At 41.8% G+C, this 25,432-nt stretch overlaps 1 protein-coding gene across 18 annotated transcripts in view; it reads right to left on the bottom strand.

The window, feature by feature from the left end:
• Positions 1-25,432, bottom strand: part of PTPRG (protein tyrosine phosphatase receptor type G) — a 777,241-nt gene that overhangs the window by 531,648 nt on the left and 220,161 nt on the right. The window contains exon 1 of one of the 18 annotated variants that reach the window (XM_086367091.1): positions 4,833-4,965. The exons of 15 other annotated variants lie outside the window; for them this stretch is intronic. Coding sequence is in view for 1 of the 3 variants with exons in the window: in XM_086367087.1 (XP_086223213.1) it covers positions 4,833-4,894 (62 nt within the window). In the remaining 2 variants the exon portion in view is untranslated. Of the gene's footprint in view, positions 1-4,832; positions 4,966-25,432 lie in introns of those variants that run through there. 2 more of the 18 variants (XM_086367087.1, XM_086367093.1) reach the window with 2 other exon arrangements.

A 25,432-nucleotide genomic window follows, 5' to 3' on the forward strand; every position in this document is an offset into this window, starting at 1 on the left:
AACCTGATGGATTTAACTTATTTTTCAGAGTATACAACCTGTAGATTATGGTTAAAATGCATAAGGGGAACTCTCCATGTTTTAAATACGTGCGCGTGTTTAATTTGAAGGCAGCAATCTGCTCGGGTATAAGCAAAGCATGCTATCACTGACATCTTACATTTCAATTTTTTTACACCCAAACAACAAAATATTTAAACAGTTAACATCTGCTCAAAGACCTAAGAGATGGAAGACTTCAGAACGCATAGGCAGTGTGTTGACTATGGATAAAGTCAACTTACACAGGGGCCAGATTTTTGAAAACCTGACCTATTGTGTCAGGAAAGAAGAGCCAAATTCCAGAGAATGTATGGAGGGAAAATTGGAACTGTAAACAGTCTGAGAAAATTTAAACCAACAGATGGCAACAGAAAAATAAAGACAAGGAAAATTTTAAAATTAACAATAAATCTCACATGTCCTTTAAAAAAAGATACCCCAAAGACATGTTCATAATAATTAATCACATAAATTTTACTGATTCTTTAAAATATTAAAATGGGGTGAGTATAAAAAACAGTAGAAAGTCGTAGAAAAAATAAAAATGATAGGATTTAGGTAAAAGCATTTAACTAAAATCGTCTTCTGTGCTCACAGAGCCATGAGGCCCTTGAGCAAAGGGAACACAAAAGTGAGCCTCCAGGACTAAGCAGATACACAGAAACTGGGTCACTACCCACTGCGGAGGATGTCACCCCTTCCGTGACCACCAGTTCACTCCACAAACATTATCTGGTGGGAACAACTTCAACATGCCATGGGAAAACATCCGTTTTGCTACAACTGAATAATCAAAAAGGTATTTATTTCTGTACAGCAGGGAGAAACAGAGCACAGGATTCACAGTTTCTTTTTTACAACCTAGCCAAACTTGGAATTAATTTTGATCCTTTCAGCTAAAAGGAAAACTGGCAAAGAAGGGTGGGGTGGTGGTGATGGTGGCTGCCACAGCAAAGACAAGTAGACCACATCCAGAGAGTTGTACCGGGACCCCTGTCAATTTGCAGGTTAAAGTCCTGTGCTGGGAACACTAGCTTGTTGGTGTTTTTTTTTTTTTTTTTTTTTTAATCGGTGACTCTGTGTGCCCCTCTCCCTAGTATAATACTTGGGTAGCTTTTGATTGAAAGGGACATGAATATAAGTGGATAAAGAGGAGATAAAGGGAATTAACTGACTTAAATTGGAACCTGAAGATACGAGCCTTCAGGTACAGCTGGTTCAAGAGGCTGCAGATTTTCTTTGTATTTTTAGGCCAAGAAGCTGACCTCAGAAAGCCAAAACTGAAACATACTCTCCTCTGGATAATAAACACATGCAAAAGAAGATAAACTCTCTGTTTGTAAGGAGGCCATGCAGCCAACTAAAGTGAGACACTTATCAGTCTCGCCTGGGACATACAACCAGAACAAAATACATTTAATATGAATAAAGTAGTCCCAAGAATCCAAAACTGTCACAAATACCTGCCTAATCTCTGTCTCAAGCAGATTAGCTATGCAATAGAATCATTTTAGCTACTGGTGGCAAAGGCTGGAACAACATGTCTCAACTACCACTGGGCTAGTTAAGTGGCCCACACTTGTTCTGAACCCTGTGAGGGACAGTCAGACTAGAACTGCACAGAGGGTGGGATGGAGAGGGGACCTAGGGAACGGAGAGACTGGACCAAGAGAGACAGAGCGTGAGATACCGCCAACAGTGATGCCCACTCAACCCAGAGACCTTTCCTCCACCACTTTCTTGTGCCACTCTCAACTCAACGCCTTTCTTCCAATATGCGATTTAATGAATGAATGGTAAGCTGTGGGCTGGGGTGTTTCATGGAAAAAAGAGTTAAAGAGAATGTTTCAAACACATCTGAGATCTGAATGCAAATTCCTGAATTCATTGGTGGCAAGGGCCAAGATCTGAGAGAAACATGGCATGTGCCCAAAGGAGGTCAGTAAGGGGAGGCTCAAGGCTGAGCGAAGCCACAAAGTCTCAAGAGCTGAGGACGGGGTTAGGGCTCAGCACCCCTGTCCTTACCAGGGCCCCTTCTGGTGACACTGCAGCAACTGTAAGGCTACAGATCCTATCATTCTGGCCCCCCAAAGCTCTGTGCTCTGAGGCCACAGCAACCCAAGCAGAAGATGAGCTCTAATGACTGAGATGCTCCAGCCTCTAGAACTCAGGATCCCGCTTATTATTCATGAAGATGCATTTAAATAAGTACTTTCCTGCTTTCTTCTTCTCTTAAAGCTCTGCAAATCATTAACTAAATCCAAAAAAAAAGGGATAAGATTAAAATAAATTCAGTAATAAATACCCCTGAATACAAGAAAACGCCTTAACATCACAGCTAGCACACAAGACCTGCAATTTGTAGAATGATCATTGAATATAGATACATTAATTATGAATTAAGCTGTCCTGAGAACCTGAAACTGTTACCAGTACCTGCCCAATCTCTGCCTCAAGCAGATTATCTATGCAACAGGATTGTTCTAGTTACTCCAGTTACTTTATGATGTTGAATCAAAGGTTGGAACATGTCTCAAAGAACTCATCTTTATAATAGGAAATCATCTTCAATCTCTGTGGGAGCAAACCTCAATTACAAATCTAAGAAACAAGACATTCTAAGCATCCCACGTAAATCCTGACTTTGTTCATCCCACCCACTAAAAAATGTTGGCTTCCGGCTCCTCAGAGCCACCCCCAAAGCTAGAGATCTAAGAGCTTAGGATTAATTGCATAAATACATGCACATAAGTAAAATCAAATAACAAAAATCCCTTCACATCACACTCCTTTCCCCTGTTTCAAGGTTAATTTACAACAACTGATTGGACTTGACTGGACTGTTATTTTAAACTGAAGACCGATGACTTGATAACACAGTAAGAGGAAAAAAGAGGTGGTGATTTATAATTCATCTCAACCAAGAATTCCTTCGGTAATATACCACAGATCAAAAGATCAGATTTTATCTGATCTTCGTCTTATTGATATACAGAGACTTAACAAAATCAATTATTATACCTATTTATAGAAGAGATCAAAGACTTATTTGGACATACTTTCCCACATAAAATAAATAAATCACAACATGAATAACTGAATTCCAGGAAAAAAACTACACACAAAAAAAAAAAATCAGAGAAGCCGAAGTACTTTAGAGATGGAAGGCATTCAGAGACCGAGAAGTTCTCTCAGTGAAGGAAACTGTGAAATCAATGGCAAAGTAAGTAGCTATAAGGGTCCAGTACCCGAGACGCATTTAGTCACTTGTACATGTAAACATATAGGGCCTCCGAGGTGGTGCTACTGGTAAAGAACTGGCCTGCCAATGCAGGAGACACAACAGACATGGATTCAACCCCTGGACTGGGAAGACCCCTCTGAGGAGGGCATGACAACCCACTCCAGTATTCTTGCCTGGAGAACCCCATGGACAGAGGAGCCCGGCAGGATACAGTCCACAGGGTCACCAAGAGTTGTACATGGCTGAGGTGACTTAGCATGCACGCACATGTGTAGAAACTATATATTCATCACTTTAGAAGAAATATTTGATTCAGAGTCTAACCATGAAGGTCAGTAACATAGCAGCAGCAATTCTGTTCTCCACCATAGTTTTTATTCTAACTCTTGAAGCTGAAACAAACTCAATGTTGATGTTTTCAGAAAAACAGCTTCTGGCCCGAGTTTTGCCATCAAGTATGATTTTAAACCAAACCACTGGAAGAAGCACAAGCTGGAATCAAGATTGCCGGGAGAAATATCAATCACCTCAGACATGCAGATGACACCACCCTTATGGCAGAAAGTGAAGAGGAACTCAAAAGCCTCTTGATGAAAGTGAAAGTGGAGAGTGAAAACGTTGGCTTAAAGCGCAACATTCAGAAAACGAAGATCATGGCATCTGGTCCCACCACTTCATGGGAAATAGATGGGGAAACAGTGGAAACAGTGTCAGACTTTATTTTTCTGGGCTCCAAAATCACTGCAGATGATGACTGCAGCCGTGAAATTAAAAGACGCTTACTCCTTGGAAGGAAAGTTATGACCAACCTAGATAGCATATTCAAAAGCAGAGGCATTACTTTGCCAACAAAGGTTCGTCTGGTCAAGGCTATGGTTTTTCCTGTGGTCATGTATGGATGTGAGAGTTGGACTGTGAAGAAAGCCGAGCACCAAATAATTGATGGTTTTGAACTGTGGTGTTGGAGAAGACTCTTGAGAGTCCCTTGGACTGCAAGGAGATCCAACCAGTCCATTCTGAAGGAGATCAGCCCTGGGATTTCTTTGGAAGAAATGATGCTAAAGCTGAAACTCCAATACTTTGGCCACCTGATGCGAAGAGTTGACTCATTGGAAAAGACCCTGATGCTGGGAGGGATTGGGGGCAGGAGGAGAAGGGGACAACAGAGGATGAGATGGCTGGATGGCATCACTGACTCAATGGACGTGAGTTTGGGTGGACTCCGGGAGTTTGTGATGGACAGGGAGGCCTGGTGTGCTGCGATTCATGGGGTCGCAAAGAGTCGACACAACTGAGCGACTGATCTGATCTGACTGGACAAAAGCACCTTTCATTCAACTGCAAGTTCATGATAAACAGGGTCTTAGGATAGCTGTGAAGACAAGATAGCTCTCACATGGACCCTGGGCTTGCAACAATGCAGGGAAGAAACCAGCAACTTGCACCCCGCGGTCTACAAGCTTGTGCTTGTGCCGTTTAAAGGCCAAAGAAAGAGCTTGGAGTCAACAACAGAGACATCAATAGTTAAACGGATGTGAGAGCTTACAGGTCTGAAGCAAGGTCCTGGAGTGACACCCCAACTCGAGCAGTACACAGAGGGCAAGACATGGCGGCCTAAGTCATCTTCGCTCCCTGAGGAGTGTGGAGGGGGAGGGTGGATTACCAGTAATAAAGGAACTGATATTGACTTCAGGTGGGCTCATTAGTTACCGTGGAAACCAGTGGAGGAGCACATAGCACAACCCCTTTGATAAGAACAGTCCACAGCTGGGGCCTGGGGCAAGTACCTAGGAAGGTCAGTCACATGCCTAAGTACAGGTGAAGCAAGCACTGGTCAGGCAGAGGATGGACAGAGGGCAAGACAACAGCCATCGTGAGTGGCCTGACCATACAAGTCCTACTAGCCCACCACGCAGCAGTACATCCCCAAACCTCAGTGGATAAAGACTTATTCGATCAATGGAAAAACACTCAGTCCTCAGGCTTCCTGCAGTTTAGATGTGAGCTAGGGCGAGGGCAGTCATCCTCCACCCCCGCCGCCCAGGACAGAGCCCACCAATTGATCGCATGTCTACCCCACAGAGCTCAGGTGTAGCCTGTGAAGTCTTCACACTCAGGTGAACACCATCCATTGGAGTAAACCCAGCAGATGAATACCCAATGGCCACAGAGACCCTGATAGTAACAGGAAAGAGCTGCTCAAAGCAAAGCTCTGAATAACCTGATGAACAGGATCTGAACCAAGGTAGCATAGACCAGCTGTGGAAATGCACTCTTCGCACAAAATTCACTCCCCCAGATTAGAGGACTATGTTTAACATGTCATCTTTACCTCTCCTCATTTGAAAGAGAAACCGAAAATTAACACCTACTCTTCTGAAACAAAGCATATCCAAAGTAATCTGTTATCACTATCTGTGAATAATCCTCCATGACCATAATCTAGACACCTATGATTTCTAAACTCTCTCTTTTTAAATAAAACATTTATTTAGATATAGATTGATTTTCCGATACATCGGGCCATGAAAAGATAAAACTCTTTCCTATAAAAAGGACTGAGTGCAAGGGACTGAGAAGTCACCTGAAGAAGAAATGTGGTATTAATTTTTGTCCTCTTCATGGACCCAGTAACATTTTATGCATAGCTACTGTAGCAATAACAACACTAAAGTTACCCATTTATGTGTTGATCTCCCCAACTAGTATAAGGTTCTGTAAGGGCAGAGAGTATCTCTTAATCATGTTTTTTGTATTTTAAGAAACCAGAGACGGCAGGGCTTGAGGCGTATGTTCATTAAATTGAATGTAGTGCAAAGGAAACGTAAGATGGACACAGCACGCAAACACGAACGATAAGAAAGTCACATGCATAACAAACAGCAGTATCCGTGATTAAGGCCCAAAGTGAGAATCTGTCACCAACGGTGATAAGTGAGTCTTGGCAAGAAGAAATTTCCTCCAGAAAAGGAGCAGCAAACAATGGCCATGGGCAAAGGTCAGATCTCTGTCTGTCTAAATCAAGTCTTATTGGAACACAGGCATGATCACTGGTTGAGCCGCTGTCTCTGGCTGCTTTCATGAGGCAGAGCTGAGTAGCTGTAGCAGGGGCTATCTACCCAACAAAGTCCAAGGTATTTGTCATATTGGCGTTACAGGAAAAGTTTGTGACCTTGGTCTAGAACAACCTGTAGTAAGAACTCGGAAGGAAAAAAACAATTGTTTTTATTCTCAACAACATTACACTGGTTATTGAATTAAGCATTTCTTTCAATTTACGAACCTAAGCAAAACCACAGTACTTTTAGCGGTACAGACTTGAGAATATACCATCAGAAACCATTCACATGACAGCTGCTGCAGGAATCTCAACATGTCATGTGCATTCATGACAACTTCTACATTAACATAGTTGTCAGACCTCCTATGAGATCTGGGAAGTACCAAGCTCGTTGAAATGACCTGGAGTCTTGATCCCTTCCCTTGTGACTCAGTTGGTAAAGAATCTGCCAGCAATGCAGGAGACCTGAATTCGATGTCTGGGTTGGAAAGATCCTCTGGAAAAGGGAAAGGTCACCCACTCCAGTATTCTGGCCTGGAGAATTCCATGGACTATACAGTCTATGCAGTTGCAAAGAGTCAGACACAACTGAGCAACTTTCATTTCACATGAGATCTTATTAGGTAATACATTTCTTAAAATAGTTCAGTTCAGTTCAGTCACTCAGTCATGTCTGACTCTTTGTGACCCCATGAATTGCAGCACACCAGGCCTCCCTGTCCATCACCAACTCCAAGACTTTATCCAAACTCATGTCCATCGAGTCAGTGATGCCATCCAGCCATCTCATCCTCTGTCCTCCCCTTCTCCTCCTGCCCCCAATCCCTCCCAGCATCAAGTTCTTTTCTAATGAGTCAACTCTTCGCATCAGGTGGCCAAAGTATTGGAGTTTCAGCCTCAGCATCAGTCCTTCCAAAAAATCCCAGGACTGATCTCCTTTAGAATGGACTGGCTGGATGTTCTTGCAGTCCAAGGGACTCTCAAGATCCAACACCACAGTTCAAAACCATCAATTATTCGGTGCTCGGCTTTCTTCACAGTCCAACTCTCACATCCATACATGACCACTGGAAAAACCACAGCCTTGACTAGATGGACCTTTGTTGGCAAAGTAATGTCTCTGCTTTTGAATATGCTATCTAAGTTGGTTTCCTTCCAAGGAGTAAGCGTCTTTTAATTTCATGGCTGCAATTACCATCTGCAGTGATTTTGGAGCCCAGAAAAATAAAGTCTGACACTGTTTCCCCATCTATTTCCCATGAAGTGGTGGGACCAGATGCCATGATCTTCGTTTTCTGAATGTTGAGCTTTAAGCCAACTTTTTCACTCTCCTCTTTCACTTTCATCAAGAGGCTTTTGAGTTCCTCTTCACTTTCTGCCATAAGGGTGGTGTCATCTGCATATCTGAGGTTATTGATATTTCTCCCGGCAATCTTGATTCCAGTTTGTGCTTCTTCCAGCCCAGTGTTTCTCATGATGTACTCTGCATATAAGTTAAATAAGCAGGGTGACAATATACAGTTCATGTATTAACAAATCACAAACTGTAATACTTTGTCTCAAGTACAAGCAGTGACCTGTGAAATACTACATACTCTGATTTCTGCAGTTAAAAATATTGATTATGAATGTAAGTGGCATGAAATGTGAATGCCAGCCTTGATACTAAGATTGCACCCTCTGATGCTGAAAAATAAGAGTTGGAACCATGGGAATAAATAGCTAATAAACTGGGAAAGGGAAGAAGTTGGCCAACAAGCCAATTCTTAAGACACAAGAAGTAAGCAGCAGGAGTCTCTGAAACTGGGAGCTAGTGTCTTGAGTTGCTTTGATTATTGCTACAGATCTTTAGGGCTTCCCTTGTAGCTCAGCTGGTAAAGAATCTGCCTGCAATGCAGGAGACCTGGCTTCCATTCATGGATCAGGAAGATACTCTGGAGAAGGAAATGGCAACCCACTCCAATATTCTTGCCTGGAGAATCCTCTGGACAGAGGAGCCTGGCAGGCTACAGTTCCTGGGGCCGCAACAGTCAGACACGACTGAGCGACTAAACCACCACAGATCTTTATTTTTCTCAGACAGACACACTTGTTGGTACTCTTCTGCACATCAGGCACCATCTTCAAGAAACAAGTACAACAGTGGAGACAGTGTCCTTGGGGGAATAAACAGCCTACAGTCAAGACTTTAACAGGCCTCCACTGGGTAACAAGGTACAGCCATCGTGGGCATGAATGCCTGCCTAAAACAGTAATTCTTGTCATAGATGGAAGTAGCTTTACAGCCCATCAAGTCAATAAATCAGCCTTTTTAAGAAGTTTCGAAGAACAAATTGACTTTAACAACTCCATAGGAACCACTGTGATATCGCTGGATCCATCACATCAAAATGAAAGGCTTCTAATAAGGAATGATCATTATGGTCCAGAACACACAAAGGCAGACATTTACAGTACATGGGGTCAGTGAGGAAGCATTTACGTGCCCCCCCAGAAGCATCTAATAAAGCAGATCCCAGTGACTTGGTTCGGAGAAGGCAATGGCATCCCACTCCAGTACTCTTGCCTGGAAAATCCCATGGACAGAGGAGCCTGGTAGACTGCAGTCCATGGGGTCGCTAGGAGTCGGACACGACTGATCGACTTCACTTCCACTTTTCCCTTTCATGCACGGGAGAAGGAAATGGCAACCCACTCCAGTGTTCTTGCCTGGAGAATCCCAGGGATAGGGGAGCCTCGTGGGCTGCCGTCTCTGGGGTCGCACAGAGTCGGACACGACTGAAGCGACTGAGCAGCAGCAGCAGCAGCAGTGACTTGGTTACAGGCCTCACAGTTTCATGTTCACAGGGACCTTTGACTCCACAGATCACTGCAGATGGAAACAGTAATGATACCACTAGGAATCTCCACCATTTCAAATGCCTCTGAAGTAACCGATCCCCTGAAACTAAACACAGAGAAGTTTTCTCAAACTGAGAAAATGTTTTGATCAGACCAAATCAGGTCCACTCAGAAAAAAGGCAGAAAAGGGAGTAACAGCATGAATTCAATATTCCTTGCACAGAGTTTTTCTCGTTGCTAGATTCTTTCCAAAGTCAGTTTCCTTAACTTTAATCATCAAGAGGAAATATAAGGAATATAAATAGAGAATAACCTAGTGGTTACTATGGGGAGAGAAAAGGAGGGAGAGGCAAGACAGGGGTAGGGAACACATCAGATTACCTACTATTTACCCCTTAGGGAAATATGTTAAAAGCTGAAACTGTACTTTGCGTAGAAAAGCCGGCATGTGAGACATGGAACATCACCACGGTGGTAACTCAGGAAGAACTCCGCACATCTTTCTTCCCTGTCACTTAAGCACAGGTACAGTGTGTGCAACTTCTATTCCCAGTGGGACATTTCAGACAACATGCTAATTTTCCTCAGATTTAGCATATTCTAAATTGACATAATAAGACAGAGAATAATTACTGTAAAATATATTATAATTCCCAAACTTGATAGGCAGATGCCATTCCTTATGTTTAAATAAAAATCATTAGATACAAATACAAAAAGAGAAGGACCATGCAAGTAAAAGCAGCCCTTTCCTCCAAAAGTCATACTCCTGCCTGTTCCTAACACTCCCTCTATGGGGTGCGTTTCTTTCCTCTTTTCCAGATCTCCCCTACCTTGACTCTCCAACCACCCTTGAATTCCTACAACAATTATGACGAACCCAAGTGGTCATTTTACAGTTTTTCTTAAAGCTCTCCAAAGGGAAAGGACCGTAACTAGTGACTGACTGATAACAAAACACTTTGTAAGGCTCAGCTATCAAGTCAACCCACAGCCAAACACTATACAAAACTAAGTGTGGTTGTATTATGCCTTCCTGGGCACAAGATGAGCTCCAGCTACAGGCTGTGTTCTCTTCTCATGTTCGAAGGTGGGAACGAGGCAGAAGAAAAAGAACAAAATGCAATTTCCAGAAGCTAAAATAAAGTAACAACTGCCCAAGGCAAATTTTCCTCTCTTAATTTCTGAGCAACCAAGACGATGAGAACATCTGACACCACCTACTCCACCTCCCTCAGATAACCGGGGAAAAGTATGTTTTCTGAAATTCCACAGCGGCGGGGAAGAAAAGGCTAGAGGCACATATGATTTGGGAATCTATATAGGACATCCATTTAAGGTGGCATTTATTTATAAATCTAACTACTGGCTGTCATTGTCAGTTTAGAGAGGGGGCTACAGGAAAAGGGCAATGGGTAGCTACAACGTGGGAAAGGGGAGGCTCCCGCCAGACCAAGGGAAGTACAGAAATCAAAGAAAAGGAAGGGGTGAGATGAGGTTGAGTTCATTTCCAGTGACCGCTCGTGTGTGTGTGTGTGTAAAACACTCTGTTCACCAGGATATTATCCCAACACTACATATGTGTTCACTCCTGTTTATATGACTTCTAATGAATTCTTTATTGCTGTCTGTGTATATGTTGATATAAACATGCTGCTGTCGTCTAAGGTTTATCAATATGAGGGTGAGCAGGCTTCTGAAGTGATGGGTAATGTTTTCTATTTCCCACTGTATCTTGTCCCCTCTGTTGTTCAAGAGGGCACTATCAACCGAAGCCAGGTCTACAACAAAATAGAGCAAGGCTGGCACAAATTATAAAGCTCATTTAACCCCCCAAATCTGCTTTTACCAGAAATGTGCAGCTAATAAAGATCTAAGGATTTGGGAAATACTTTAATTAGCTTGAATTATCTGGATAATTACACTGATTTTTGCTAAAGTAAATTCATTCCTAATTGGTAAAGCTAATTATATAAATATATATCTTCTACAATTTTCTAGATTATTCAACCCAAAGGGTTTCTCGTTTAAATTTCTGAGGTAAGTGGTAAATTCTGCACTTCATTTTACATTTGTATAAACAAACCCCTGGTGTGGATATGACCTAAAAAAGCATGTGTATCTCCGGAACTGTCCTCTGTCTAATTACATCATTCTGCAAACCAAATACAGCAGAGGTTAATGTGCAGAACCTATACTTAATTCATAAACGTGGCCTGGAAAAATGGTTTGCAGTTGCCTGTTAGAAGCACAGCCCTGAAAATTTCCATCACAGTTTTGCATGTAATTAGCCTTTTTTTTTCCCCCTCTGCTATTTATAAATGCATAAATATACCCGCACTCTACGTAACAATGACAGACAGTGACAACATATTGATGTACGGTGCCACTTCCTAGTTGGAAATGAATATTTCATTAGCTGAGTTATCACTGCTGGGTTACGACCTTCAACTCTCTAATTTTAAATTCATCCGTTTTCAGACTATTAAGCTGTTCTTGAGCACACCACAGAAATTACAGATGGATCGGTAAATTTTCGAGATAATTTTTAATTCCAAAAAAAGGTCAAGGATATGCATACTAAAATTCTTGAAAAGAACTGTATCTCATAATGAGAGCAAATGGGTCGTTTTGGTTGTTAATGGTATTTGCTTCTACATGTAAAAAAGGTGGGGGCGGGGTGGGTAGGCAGAAGAAATAGATCATGATCACCAGATGATACTATCAAGCTTCTAATTTCCCAGTACCATGCACAAGAAACTTAAAAATGATTAACTATGAAGATCAACAAACTTACACCTAGTTTTGTGCCTCATAAAAGCTAACGGTAAAACACAGATGGCAGCTTGTAAGTCTGCCTCAGTTTCTCTATTTACGGTACCCTTTCCAGGAATAACCTATGATACCTTTTACACACACACACACATACACACAGACATATTTCTGAGGTTAAAAATATGCCTTTGCAGAATCAAAAACATTTATCTATGATGATACACATTTAGAAAACTATTAGAGAATAGCTATTTCTTGCCTGGAAAATCCCATGGACGGAGGAGCCTGGTGGGCTGCAGTCCATGGGGTCGCTAGGAGTCAGATACAACTGAGCAACTTCACTTTCACTTTCATGCATTGGAGAAGGAAATGGCAACCACTCCAGTGTTCTTGCCTGGAGAATCCCAGGGACGGCGAAGCCTGGAAGGCTGCCGTCTATGGGGTTGCACAGAGTCGGACATGACTGAAGCGACTTAGCAGCAGCAGCAGCAACTTCTTGACCAATAAACAACCCCCCTACACACCAACTATCATGTAGCTTTGCCCTGCAGGTCAAGTGCTCAGTAAAGGAGGCAGAGTCCTATGAGTCAGGCTCCAGTGGCACCAATTAAGGCTCCTCCTTAAAATTTCTGAAACAGTTTGTGCTTCATCCAACACTCCAGTCTCACTGTGCATGTTTCACCATCTCTAGCCTTCTCTTCTGAGGTCTCTCTCCCATTAACGGCTCCTTAAAAATCAGTATTTCTCAAAGGGAATGTTGCTCTATAAATTACCCTTCAATGATCTCAACTAATCCCAAATCTTCATCCCACCCCAAACCTCAGGCTCAAATAGCCAATGGCCCGCTGGACTTTTCCAATAGGACACCCTGCTAGCACCCGCAAACTAACCCAGTCAATCTCCTGCACAGATTCAGTTCTTAGTTCTCCATTTCAAATTTCAAGACATTGCACAAAGGCTCCCAACAAGAAGGCTCCTGGTTGGAAATCCAAGCTCGTGGACCTCCACTGCCTGCCCTCAAATTCATTCCAGGGCTTGGGGCGTGTCTGCGTCTCCCCAGCGTGAACCTGGCCAGCTCTGATCTCCACATCATTCTCACACTTTGTCCGCTGCATCAAATATGCTGCTAACAGGTCCTATCCCACTGAAAACAATCTCATTGTCAAAGGCCAATACACTTCATCCAGTGTTTCTCAGCCAGGTGACCTCTAGTTATTCCCTGTGATTCAGGACAAGAATCACCTTCTTACCCACAAATTTTCTTTGTCCACCATCTAATACCTTAGGACAATTTCTAGCTGAGTTCCAAAGCATGTGAATTGTCCTCTGTGTCTCCCACCCGAACTACAGTGAACACCCATTAAGTCCTTGAGGATCCAGGACAGTGGTTAGCACAGAGTGGATAATATATATATACTTTTAAAAGTGAATTACAAAGTGATACAAACAACCACGCTCATGTAATGGTTACCCTAGGAAGAAACGGCACATCCTGGATATAACCTTGAGCTGAAATATCACACTGGCAAGCAAGAGCTCTGTGACGACCCAGGTCAACTAGGTTACATCTTCTTAAATATTCTCTTTGATCCTTGTCCCTCTAGACCACCCTGCCTCAATTACCACCATTGCTTTCTCTATTCCTTACCACTTCCCAGTTTCTGGCTCACCCTACACTCTTGTTTAACTACACACCAAACTCTTCCTCTAAATCAATGTGCGGTGACATTATTTGTCTCATGTCTATCTTCCATCCCACCTGAGTGGGAAGGCAGGGTTCACCAGCCTAGCTGATGGTTCACACTCAATTTATTGACTGATTTAACACATGATTCAGCTGATGCATAAAGCACTATAATCATCTATTATTGAATTAGCACTGACAGTTTTGTCAAATTAGCCTAGTGATAGTTTGGAAAACAAACAATGCCTGACGTAGCAAATGCAAAACAAGTTTTAGGGACTTCCCCGGAGGCCCAGTGACTAAGACTCTGTGCTCCCAATGCAGGGGGCCTAGGTTTGATCCTTGGTCAGGGAACTAGACCCCACGTGCCACAACTAAAGCTCCCATGTACCGTAGACAAGACCTGGCACAGCCAAGTAAGTAACAATATTTATAAAAATGTTTCAATGACAGCGAAAGAAAGATGGAAACACGAAGGACCTTGCTCCTTGCTGCACAAATCCTAAAACGTCATGCTGGAGTGGATGTTTCTCTTTTAACACAGCACTTCTACAAATTACCTACAAAGATGTAAGCATCTTTGCTCACAACGGGAATTATACTCACTCAGAGGCACGACTGGTCAACTACTGATAAGCAGAAGCCCTGACAGATTTAAATCACATTTATTAAGAAAAATGGGAAGAATAGTTATTAAAACATTCAGTTAATTGAAGTAATCAACACTCCTCACAATTCAGTTGAAAATCAACTCTCTGCGTATATTTAAAACTAAATCTTGTTATCATGCTGGTAAAAAGCCTACCATCATGACAGACAAAATTTTCTTCAGTGAAGGGACCAAAACAAGAGAAGAAATGCCGTGTGTCCCAAATCTGTTGCCCCACAGAGAACAGTCCTCATCAGTCTCCAGAAAATACAATGGACTTGAAACAATGATCTTTCAAAGGACAGTCCTCAAACTGAAGTTACAGGGGTTTTCTTCCTATCATTTATTCCTAAAGAAAAACAAGACTTTGAATGCTCATAAACCCAGTCATCCTTCAATGGTTTAACTGAAATGCACACACAAGTAAACCAATTTTATAGGAACCACTATGCAAGTTCCATTTCACTGGCTCTTCCATTCCTAAAGGTTTATGAACTTTTTAAGTGTAGGCAGAAGGAAATCAGTGATGAATTTCCCAGTATGTAACAGCAACATCATCCTTCTCCCTACAGAGTTCATCACAGAACCTTTTCTATCCAAATCCTTTTAATATCTACACGTTCCCTCAACTTTTTGGCAGACACTCTGAAGTCAGCTGAAATTAACTAACTAGAGACCCAAGTTAGACACTCTAAGAGCTATACAATAACAAAAATCCCTCCCCATTCCTTCTGGAGGCACATTCTGGGAGAGCTCTTAGCTAACCAATGTTTTCGTTAACAGAACCCCATTAACTCATAGTATCACACCATTAAGTATATCGCTCTCTAAAACAAAGAGGATGGACAGAGATGCATTTGAATTTCACAGATCTTTTATCTTCATATTGAAAGCTAATCGGCAGGAGTGCCTTAAGAAGTTTTTCAAATAGTGAACGAACTGAAAACAGATTCTTAGATCACAGATGAAAATTCAACTATCTCCGTAGACCAGACGGATAATGGAAAATGCCCAGTGAAACAAATGACGGGGCAGCAAGGTGAGACTAGAAAGGAGCGCTAGCTGTGCAGGAATGAGGGCTCCATGTGGCCAGAGTGTCTCGCTTTTACAGTTCCATTTAGAATGTGTGCACTGTGATTTTCGCTGAAGGAAGACATTAATAGTGGCCTTTTAAATGAAACTCCCCTTTAAAAGTTGGAAAACCAGGAATACCGTGGCAGTCCAGTGGTTAGGACTCTGTTCTTCCGCCGCAGGGGCCACAGACAAGCCCCAGTTGGGGAACTAAGATTCCATACGCAACACAATGGGAAAAAAATTTTTTTTAATTTTAAATAAAAAGTAGAAACTAGTTTAAAGACAGACACACAATTTGTAGACCAAATGAAGTAGAATCTAGTTTGCCTCTTACTTGTCTCACACAGGACACACACGACAGCTTCCATGGAGCACTCCCAAAGTTTTCACAAAGAGCCTAAACGCCTGCCTGTCCCCCACTCAATATTCTATCTTCCAGCTTCACTTTACAAAAAGGTCCTTCCTGCAAAATGACAAAGCAAAGTCTGATTGTCATCACCTGCTGCTGCTGCTAAGTCACTTCAGTCGTGTCCGACTCTGTGCGACCCCATAGACGGCAGCCCATCAGGCTCCCTCACCCCTGGGATTCTCCAGGCAAGAACACTGGAGTGGGTTCCCATTTCCTTCTCCAATGCATGAAAGTGGAAAGTGAAAGTGAAGTCGCTCAGTCGTGTCTTGGCGTGACTCTTGGCGACCCCATGGACTGCAGCCTTCCAGGCTCCTCCATCCATGGGATTTTCCAGGCAAGAGTATTGCAGTGGGTTGCCACTGCCTCCTCTGGTGTCACATGAACCGATCGCAAATCAAAAAAACTAATCATTTTGAAGTGTCTTTTCATTCTAGGCAACACCAACGAACCATTTATTGATCAGATTAGTGATGTGCAACAAAAAGTGGACTTTATACAACTGGTGATGACCATCTCAGTGGCTGGACCAAGAAGAAGCTCCAAAACTTCAGTTCAGTTCAGATCAGTCACTCAGTCGTGTCCGATTCTTTGCAACCCCATGAACCGAAATACGCCAGGCCTTCCTATCCATCACCAACTCCTGGAGTTCACCCAAACCCATGTCCATCGAGTCGGTGATGCCATCCAACCATCTCAAACTCTGTTGTCCCCTTCTCCTCCTGCCCTAAATCTTTTCCAGTGTCAGGGTCTTTTCCAATGAGTCAACTCTTCGCATCAGGTGGCCAAAGTATTGGAGTTTCAGCTTCATCATCAGTCCTTCCAATGAATACCCAGGACTGATCTCCTTTAGGTTGGACTGGTTGGATCTCCTTGCAGTCCAAGGGACTCTCAAGGGTCTTCTCCAACACCACAGTTCAAAAGCATCACCTAGAGCTACTGATTAAATGACTAATTTCGAGCAAATTCTCATGACCTGATTATACTTTATACAATAATCCTGACTTTGTCTTTTTCAGAGAAATGCAACCTTGGTTTCATATGTGACTTCCTTATCTGGTAATGAAGTTTTGTGGCCGTGAAGTTGTTGTGTCAACTCTTCTTAATATCCTCTTAGCCTAGGATTCCCCAGAAACAGACCCTGAAGACAAGACTCAAGTAGCAGTACTTCATTTGAGAGGTGACCTGGGAAACAACGGGGAGACAGGGAGTATTATTCAAATCTGATCAATCCATGGCTGAGCTATTGGCTCCAGGGCATGGATTTCCCCGGCCCTCCCCAACTGTCATGTGCAGGTTCCTATGGCCCTGGAGAACCCTCAAGCAAAGACCTGCAGGGGCCAGCAGTGACATGCACGCCCGCATGCAAAAAAGGAACGCAAACAAAACAAAAAACGGGGGTCTGGAAAAGAGAAGAGGAAGTATGAATAGAATGCAACAGCATCTATGCTTCTTCAACTTCTTGGCATACTCTACTGATTACGGCAAAGGCTTAAATAAGACACGTTCAGAAATCAGTCTTCCTAAAACCTAGAAGGTTTGATCGGATGGCTACTCTGAGCTGGCTCATGTGTCCCTTCCTGCAAAGTCCTTCTACATAATGTACATCACTCAACTCCCCCTGTCAGCATCCCCACTGCCTGGAGGACTGAAAAAAGGCTCATCCCTGGGAGACAGTTTAGTCTCCTCTCTCTAGGGACAAATCACCTGGGCCATACAGGGCCAAGCACCAGATCTTCGGCTCCCAACACTGGCATGTGTAATTAGGGAGGCAATTAGGGACAATCACACTCTTTTGGCCGATTACTGCCTCTCCTAACACTTAAAATTAGACCAGGAGTCAAAACCTACTTGTGCAGTATTATGTCCTCCATTTTTGCTTCTCCAAGGATTCATCAGATGTCCCCCCAGTCTGCTTAGCTTCAAGCACTCCCATGAGAATGTAGAACTCTGCAGTTTCTTAATGGATCTTCATCTAAGGCCAAGAGGGGGCTACCTCAAAATACCAACACAAGTGACCACAAGTGTACAGGAAATTTTAAGATCAACTAAGACTCTGCACACTTGTATCCTTTTGAGTGTGTGTGTGTATGTAAGTAAATCTTCTTGAAATAAATATAAATACTGCCCACCCTTAATGATTTCTCAGATTCCTTAGGATTTCATTCTGTGTAATACATCCTAGAAGATTTTGTAGAATCTGGCTCCTGCCTGTCTCCTTCCCTCTCTCTGGGGCCTCAACTCAGAGGATGCCAATCTCCCTTACTTTACTCAGAGTATCACAGTCTTCAGCAAGATGCTAGAGCAACTCATGCACTTTCTTCCACTACCTGATCTTTGTTGGACTGGCTCTTTCAGCCTGGAATTCTTTCTCCCTAAGCATCACATGATTAGGAGATTTTCATTTACTGTCTACGTAAAATAGATCACCTATAGCTTCTGTCTATCACAAGCCCATTAATTTCCTTCACGGCTACAGTAGAGCAGTTTTATCTATTGATATTCAGGAATTTCTTGCCCAAATGACCCACTAAAGTGGGTCTCATAGAACCTGGGACCTACAGGGTCATGTTCTCCAGTGCAGCCACAGCACCTGGACTGGAGCAGACCATCACGTGTCTGCCATATAGATGAATGAGTGAATCAGTGAAGGAATGAGTTTCCTGTGCCCCTTCCACATGGCAGGCATTGTGTTAGACAGTGAAGATTCAATTACAGTTGACCCTTATAGAACAGGTGGTTTGAACCCTTCCAGGTCTACTTATAGGTGAGCATTTTTCACTAGGAAATACTATAGAACTACAGGGTCCATGGCTGGCTGAATCCTCGCATGCACAGGAACCGCTGACACAGAGGACCAGCTATAAACTATACTCAGATAAACCTTTGGTTGTCCAAGGCTCAACTATATAAGCTAAGTACACCTGGTACCTGAAGCCTTGGAAGTTTAAGTGCTACAACTTAGAGTCAAAGAAATGGACGAAGTAATAGGACTTTGATGGGAGTCTTCTTCGGATACAGTTAATCGGTCGCTTGAGGAACATCTACCATGTTTCAAGCATCTAGAAACAGATTGCCAATGCACTCTTGCTGTGTCCCAGTAGACAGGCTCACTTCAAGTGACCCTCCTCTGTGATGCCCACCCTGACCTCTCCAGTACTGCCCACAGTTTCATGATTTTAGCTACAAATGATCCATAGATTTACAGCACCCTCTTCTATATGTTCCCAATTCTATCTTGAGGCTTCACACTCTATGTCCTCTATCAATGACGACAGGGATCTTGTCAGCTTCTCTGCAGTATTCCAAGGGCTTCCTGAGTCCTGGAATTAATAAACATATCTGGTATCTTCATGGTCTAGAAAAAGTATCATTACCTAATAGGTGTTTAATAAAGATGGCTGAAATGAAAGAGGAAATGACCCAAGTTAAAATATTTCTCTGCCTGTGCTGTACAAGACAGTAACCACCAGCCAATAGCCGCTATTTAAATTTAAAGTTAATTAAAATTAAATTAAGTTTAAAATTCTGTTTCTGGGTTACACTAGCCAAATTTCTGGTGCTCAAAGGCCACGTCTGGTTACTGGCTACTGTGTTAGTTAGCACAGGACAGAATATTTCCATCATCAAAAAGAATTCCACTATACAGCACTGATATGGATCTTTACAAAATAAAGCTGCCAAGTAAATATTTTATTATTTATTGATTAGAAGAAATGTTATTTCTGTGTTCCACAGAGACACCTAATTCAATAAAGCCCTTGAAATATTTATTTAGGAACTTCTCTCTGTGTGGTACCAAGCCAGGCCCAGCAAATTTTCAAAGAGGAAGGAAACTTGAAGCTTGCCTCTCAAGAATGTCACAAACAAGTATGCAAAGCAAAGCAGTCCAGTCAATAACTAGCTAAAAATTCAGTGCAAAAATAATAAATAAGGAAAGTTATAGAAGCATGTAGTCATTAGGTCAAATTGGATCAAAATTTTAAAATCTGGCAACACTTAGGCAAAGAAGTGGGTTTTGAAATACATAAGACAGGGAAGATTTTAAGAGACAATAAAAGAAGCCATTCCAGATTCCAAAGTCTGTGTAAATTAAGATTCAGCTACAGAGGAAAATCAGAGAATGTTCAGGAATGGCAAATGCTCTTGGTGCTGAAGTGTGAAGTATAGAGAAAGAGTGGCAAAATGTAAGGCTACAGATCATCACAACCACAGAACATCAAAACCTGGAGCATCCAGCTAAAGGGACAGGGTTTCTTGCATAGAAAAAATGTGGAGCAGCCCTTCGTAAGGTTCCAGGGCAGAAGGTAGCTTCCTGGCTCCCTCTCAATGGTAGCTGCTGAGTTTCAAGTCTGAGGAACTAGTCTGATCAAGAGAAAGTAACAGACACAACTAGTCCTTCCCATAACCATCAAGTGATACCTAGAACTCCTACTCCTCTGGCAACAGGGGAAGGACCTGTGTCAGGAACAACCTTTTCAAGAAAACGAAATTCAAATTTCCAATCATAATGGGAACTTGGGGTTAAGAGAAATCATCTAATCATTTAAGGAAGTAAATCAATTTCATGACTCTCATTCACCGAAAGGGAAAAAAACTGGTAAAGGTACGTTTAGACCGGACAGAAGTACCATCTAATACTATTTTCTAGTAGTTTAAAAGTATTAGAAAATACTCTTTCTGATTTTCTAATGCTAATACAGTACTGTCTAATATTACTTTCAGTATCTCTTGGCCTCCACATCACTCCCTACTGGAGATGCAGTAGGGATCCAGACCAAACTAATACACTGCAATCAGAACCTTCAACTCAGCCAAGATCTTATAGTGTTTATTTTACATAGAAATGAGCTAGATATGTGAAGCTATTTTTAAGGCTGGTGAGCCTTTGATAAGACTGAGCTTATCTTTTTATATCAGCTAAGTTATCAAAAGAAGATTTCCCAAACATTTCTCTAGCAACACTACTGTAGTATTTTTTAAAAGTTGTTGTTGAGTCACTCAGTCATCTCTCTTCAAACTCCATTGACTATAGCCTGCAAGATGTCTCTGTCAATGGGATTTCCCAGGCAAGAATATTGACGTGGGCTGCCATTTCGTTGTCCAGGGGATCTTCCCGATCCAGGAATCGAACCAACGTCTCCTACATTGGCAGGTGGATTCCTTACCACTGGGAAGTCTTTCCTTTTAAGAAGACGCATCCACGTTCAGGAAATGAGACAGCCATATCTATGTTGTTTCACAAGCTTTCCTACAGTCTTGCAAGTGAATAAGTTGAAAGAATTTTCTTTAAGGAATAAAAGCATCAGACATAATGACAAGCTGATCAAAATGATTAATTGGGGGTGAGGAGAAAGGACACTTGCTGGGAACTGAGAACTACAGACGGCACAAAAAGGAGCCCAACTTGCAACAAGGCGGACAATTAAATTATGAAAGAATAAAGTCTTCACTAGAAGACAAGATCAGATACAGTGCAAACCCTGGGTCACTGAGGCATTGATTTCGATCTTGTTTTAACAACCTTTATAGGACTGTGACTTCACAATAACCTGAGGAGTTGCTCAATAGTCACCTGTGGACAGGGAGTAGGGAGCAGACTCGAGCAGGCAGGCACACTTCACTCCCTGCTGGCTGCCTGCACAAACCCATGCAACATTCCTGGTGTCGATTATATTGACGCTGATTATGAAACAACGATTTTAACACTGAAACCTCCCAAGAGAGTGGTCAAGACATACCCAGTGTAATGAATAGGAAACTGGTGAGCCCCAGGTGCGGTCTGGTGCTGCTCTGGTGAGACTCACACAAGAGCTCCAGCATGGACTCTCACATTACTTACATAAAAAGCCAAATTTCCAAGTGCCAGCAACAGACTCCAGGTGAGGTATTCATATATACCCGAACTGTCTTCTGCAAAAAGGATTAGTTGAAGCATATAAATGAATAATGATGCTGTCTGGTCCTGTCCCAGCGTACTGTCCAGACTAGCATGAATGTCTCACCCTGTGGAGACCTCTTGGTCAAAGTCATTCAGATTCTGCATTGGAAAATTAACTAGGTTTTGAGGGAAAAAAACCTTCAGCATCATGTTTTGCTGTGTTCTGTGTGGTCCACTTTAGGGAAGGACTGGAATCTCTTAAGACACTCTCGAAGCCTGACATGGATAGACAAGTAGAAGCTTTGAAGTTTTCTTAATGCATAGACCAACTTTTTACTATGTGCTAATAAGCCCTTTTCTAGGATCTGAGAATAAAGCCATTCGCAAAAGCCAACTTACTTAACTCTGATTCCTTGATTTTCAAACCTAAAAGTCACCATAGTAACCATGCCCTCCCCTCAGGACTTATGGAAGAAATTAAGAGATATCATTCACCTGGAACACCTATATACAAAAGTAATATTCAATAAATTAATATTTTTCCAATAAACACCTTCAATCCAAAGGTTCTCATTTTGGCTACATGTATCAAACTTCCAAATCAACAGCAACCCTGGAATCGTCACAATTTCTTTCTATCAAACTGGAGTTCTTTATTACTTTGCTATCATTGATCAATAGGTAGGTCAACTAATCAAAAGATTAATAGGTTAATCTTTCCTCTTTCTCCCTCTTTTACTTCAGCTCAAGTGAAAAGTAGTTTCAAAGCTATGAACAGCATACAATAAAACAAGCAAACTATTGGATCACTTCAATTTCTCAAAAATCATATCTGCTAAAATTCCACCTCCTAAATTCAGAAGTAATTGTTATTGTAAAGATTCTGTCACTTTTTTCTGAATAGTTTCCACATGACTACATTTGTCTGGAAACCCTTTCAAAGAATTTATAGCATAGATTCAGTTCCCCCAAAGAAACATACCTGCCACAGTACCCTACACCAGCCCTCAAGACATATACTTGATAAGACAAGCAACCACCTGTTCGGCAAACCAACATCTGATGTTTGCCAATAAAAGCATTTTTCATGGTTGATCGATTCGCGTATTTTCAGCCTCTGTATTATGGGGCTGTTCCACTCATTTCTTCCATTCTTTGTGATAAAGAATCAAATCTTAAAAGCCAAGTACCAAAGGGCACAGGAAAAAAATAAAACCATATTCCTTGATCCAGCAGCCCTATTTTTGACACCCTCTTTTACAAAACTAGAAGCACCAGCACGTCAGGATTAATACTGGTGTCAGAGAGCGGGATACAAGGCAAATGCTGATCAATGAGGAATGTGAAGATAACTTACGGTCTGACTACATCTGTATGATGGAATGACATGATTTTTTTTAAATAAATTTATTTATTTATTTTTGACTGTGCTGGATCTTCATTGCTGTGCACAGGCTTTCTCTATTTGTAGCCAGCAGGGGTCACTTCTCCAGTTGCAGGGCGTTGGTTTCTAACTGCGGTGGCTTTTCTTGTTGCAGAGCTTGGTAATTGTGGCGTACAGGCTTAGTTGCCTCGTGGCATGTGGGATCTTCTCAGACCAGGGAATGAACCCATGTCTCCTGCTTTGGCAAGTGAATTCTTAACCACTGGACCCCTAGGGAAGTCCATCAGGTTCTTTTTTTAAAACATGAATTTTTATGTATTGATCCAGATAAATTATCTATTCTAGATTAACAGAATGTTACCAAAAATCAAATGTTTAAAAAAGAAAACCATGTGTGTGTGTGAACGAAAGTTAAAATAGTTATCACAGCTTTTCTATCTGTTCAAGCTACCCCAATCCTTTAGGAAAGAAAATGAAGAAAGAGAGAAAACAGGAATATGGTATCATTTTAACATTGTTCCAAAAACAGTTCACTGAAGTGGCAAAGAACACACTAAGGCAAGGTGGCAAATTTGAGTTGTGTTGGTACAATAATTATTTTTGGTATTAGATTTATATCTCATCTCCATGGTAACTAAACTGCAAAACAAAATACATTATGAGGGAAACTGAAGATTCAAGTACTAACCCCTAGCACCTTAAGGATCTTTAAATATGCATTAACACACAGAAGTCACATATGATCAGCTTGCATGGTTTAAACAAAACTCAAAGAACTACCAGAATATGAAATTAATATGCCATTCAAAGCATACAAAGCTTTTTTTTTAGGGATAAGATAAAATCCTCCAGTTTCTGCAACCCTTTTTTTCTTCCTTCTGAGGTGCCAGAGTAAACTTAAGCTGAATGCAGAATAAGAGGTTAGGCAGATTTTCCGGCCTCCACTCAACATTATGGGAACTAAAAGCTTAATTATGGTCAAGTGTCAAAGTTTCATCATAATGTATCTTATTTTCGCTTTGTTCTGCTTTTTAAAAAAGGCATTGTAGAGTGTAAATGAGAGAAAAGAATTCACTTTCTTTTCACTGAACTCGACTCTCCCCACCTTGCATCAACCTCCCCAAATATGAGGCACAAGTAGAAGTCAAGCAGACCACGGCCAATACTGAGATGCAGCTGTCTTAGGAGGGAAACAAGAGTCAGAAAGAGCGATAACCTCACGGGCCCGGGGAAAGTAAATGGGGAAGGGAGAACACTCTGCCAACAGAGTTTAAAGGCCCAGGACCCAAGGGCAAAAGGTTAAAAAAAAAAAAAAAGGTGTGACAGAGGGCGCTCCTGTCCATGCCAAGAAAAAAGATGCCCTGGTAAGCAAAAAGAAGTTAAAAAAGCTCCCTTTACACTCCCAAAATTAAAAAGCCGACTTTTAATTGCATTCAAATATGAATTAGAAAACATTAAGAGTTATTAAGCTATAATTCTAGATAAAATTCTAACCTGGATAAATCTAATTTCCGTTTTTTTTTTTTTTTTTTTAAGAAGATCTCAAATCACAGCTCATTTTAAATTCTTTATGAAGCCATTTCCACCGAAATTAGAGATGTTCTGAATGGAATGAGATTATATGCAGGGGGAAAACGTGTAGGCAAAATTAAGAAAATTATCCAAAAAATTAGGCCCACAATCAGACCCACCAACAAGTATATGTATGCATGGTTGTATATGCGGCAGGACAACATAGTCAGGTACGGAATAGTATGGGCTTGTCTACTTTTGTGATTTAATTCAGGCAACAAACTGTACAGATCAGGGACAAACATGTAAGTGTGTGTGCATCATCAGTCATGTCTTTGCAACCCCATGAACTGCAGCTCAGCCAGGCTCCTCTGTCCACGAGATTATCAAGCAAGAAAACTGGACAGAATGGGTTGCCACTCTGTCCTCCAAGGGATCTTTCCAACCCAGGGATTAATTCGACAACTAATCATTGTTCTTCATCTCCAGTGTGAGTTACAATCAATTTCATCCATGCTTTCCAAGGCTGACATGGCAGAAATCAAAGGGAAATGAAATCCACGCCACATCTGTTACCCCCTCCCAAGAAAAAAGGTAAGAAATACTTAGTCACCCACTTGCAGTAAGGAACTTTTCACAATTATCTTAAAAAGCTTGTCAGGTCAAACACCATAGTCAGTTTTACCATCTAAAAATTCCATCATATGCTATCCTGTTATGACCTATTATTATTATTATGTTTTGGGCTTCCCTGGTGGCTTGGGAAGTAAAGAATCCACCAGCAATATGGAGACCTGGGTTTGATCTTTGGGTTGGAAAGATTCCTTGGAGAGGGGCATGGCAACCCACTCCAGTATTCTTGCCTGGTGAATCCCCATG

The sequence above is a fragment of the Bos grunniens genome, chromosome 22 (genome assembly GCF_055505025.1).
Source record: "Bos grunniens cultivar Pamir isolate PY7600 chromosome 22, Bosgru_T2T1.0, whole genome shotgun sequence".
NCBI classification, from domain to species: domain Eukaryota; kingdom Metazoa; phylum Chordata; class Mammalia; order Artiodactyla; family Bovidae; genus Bos; species Bos grunniens.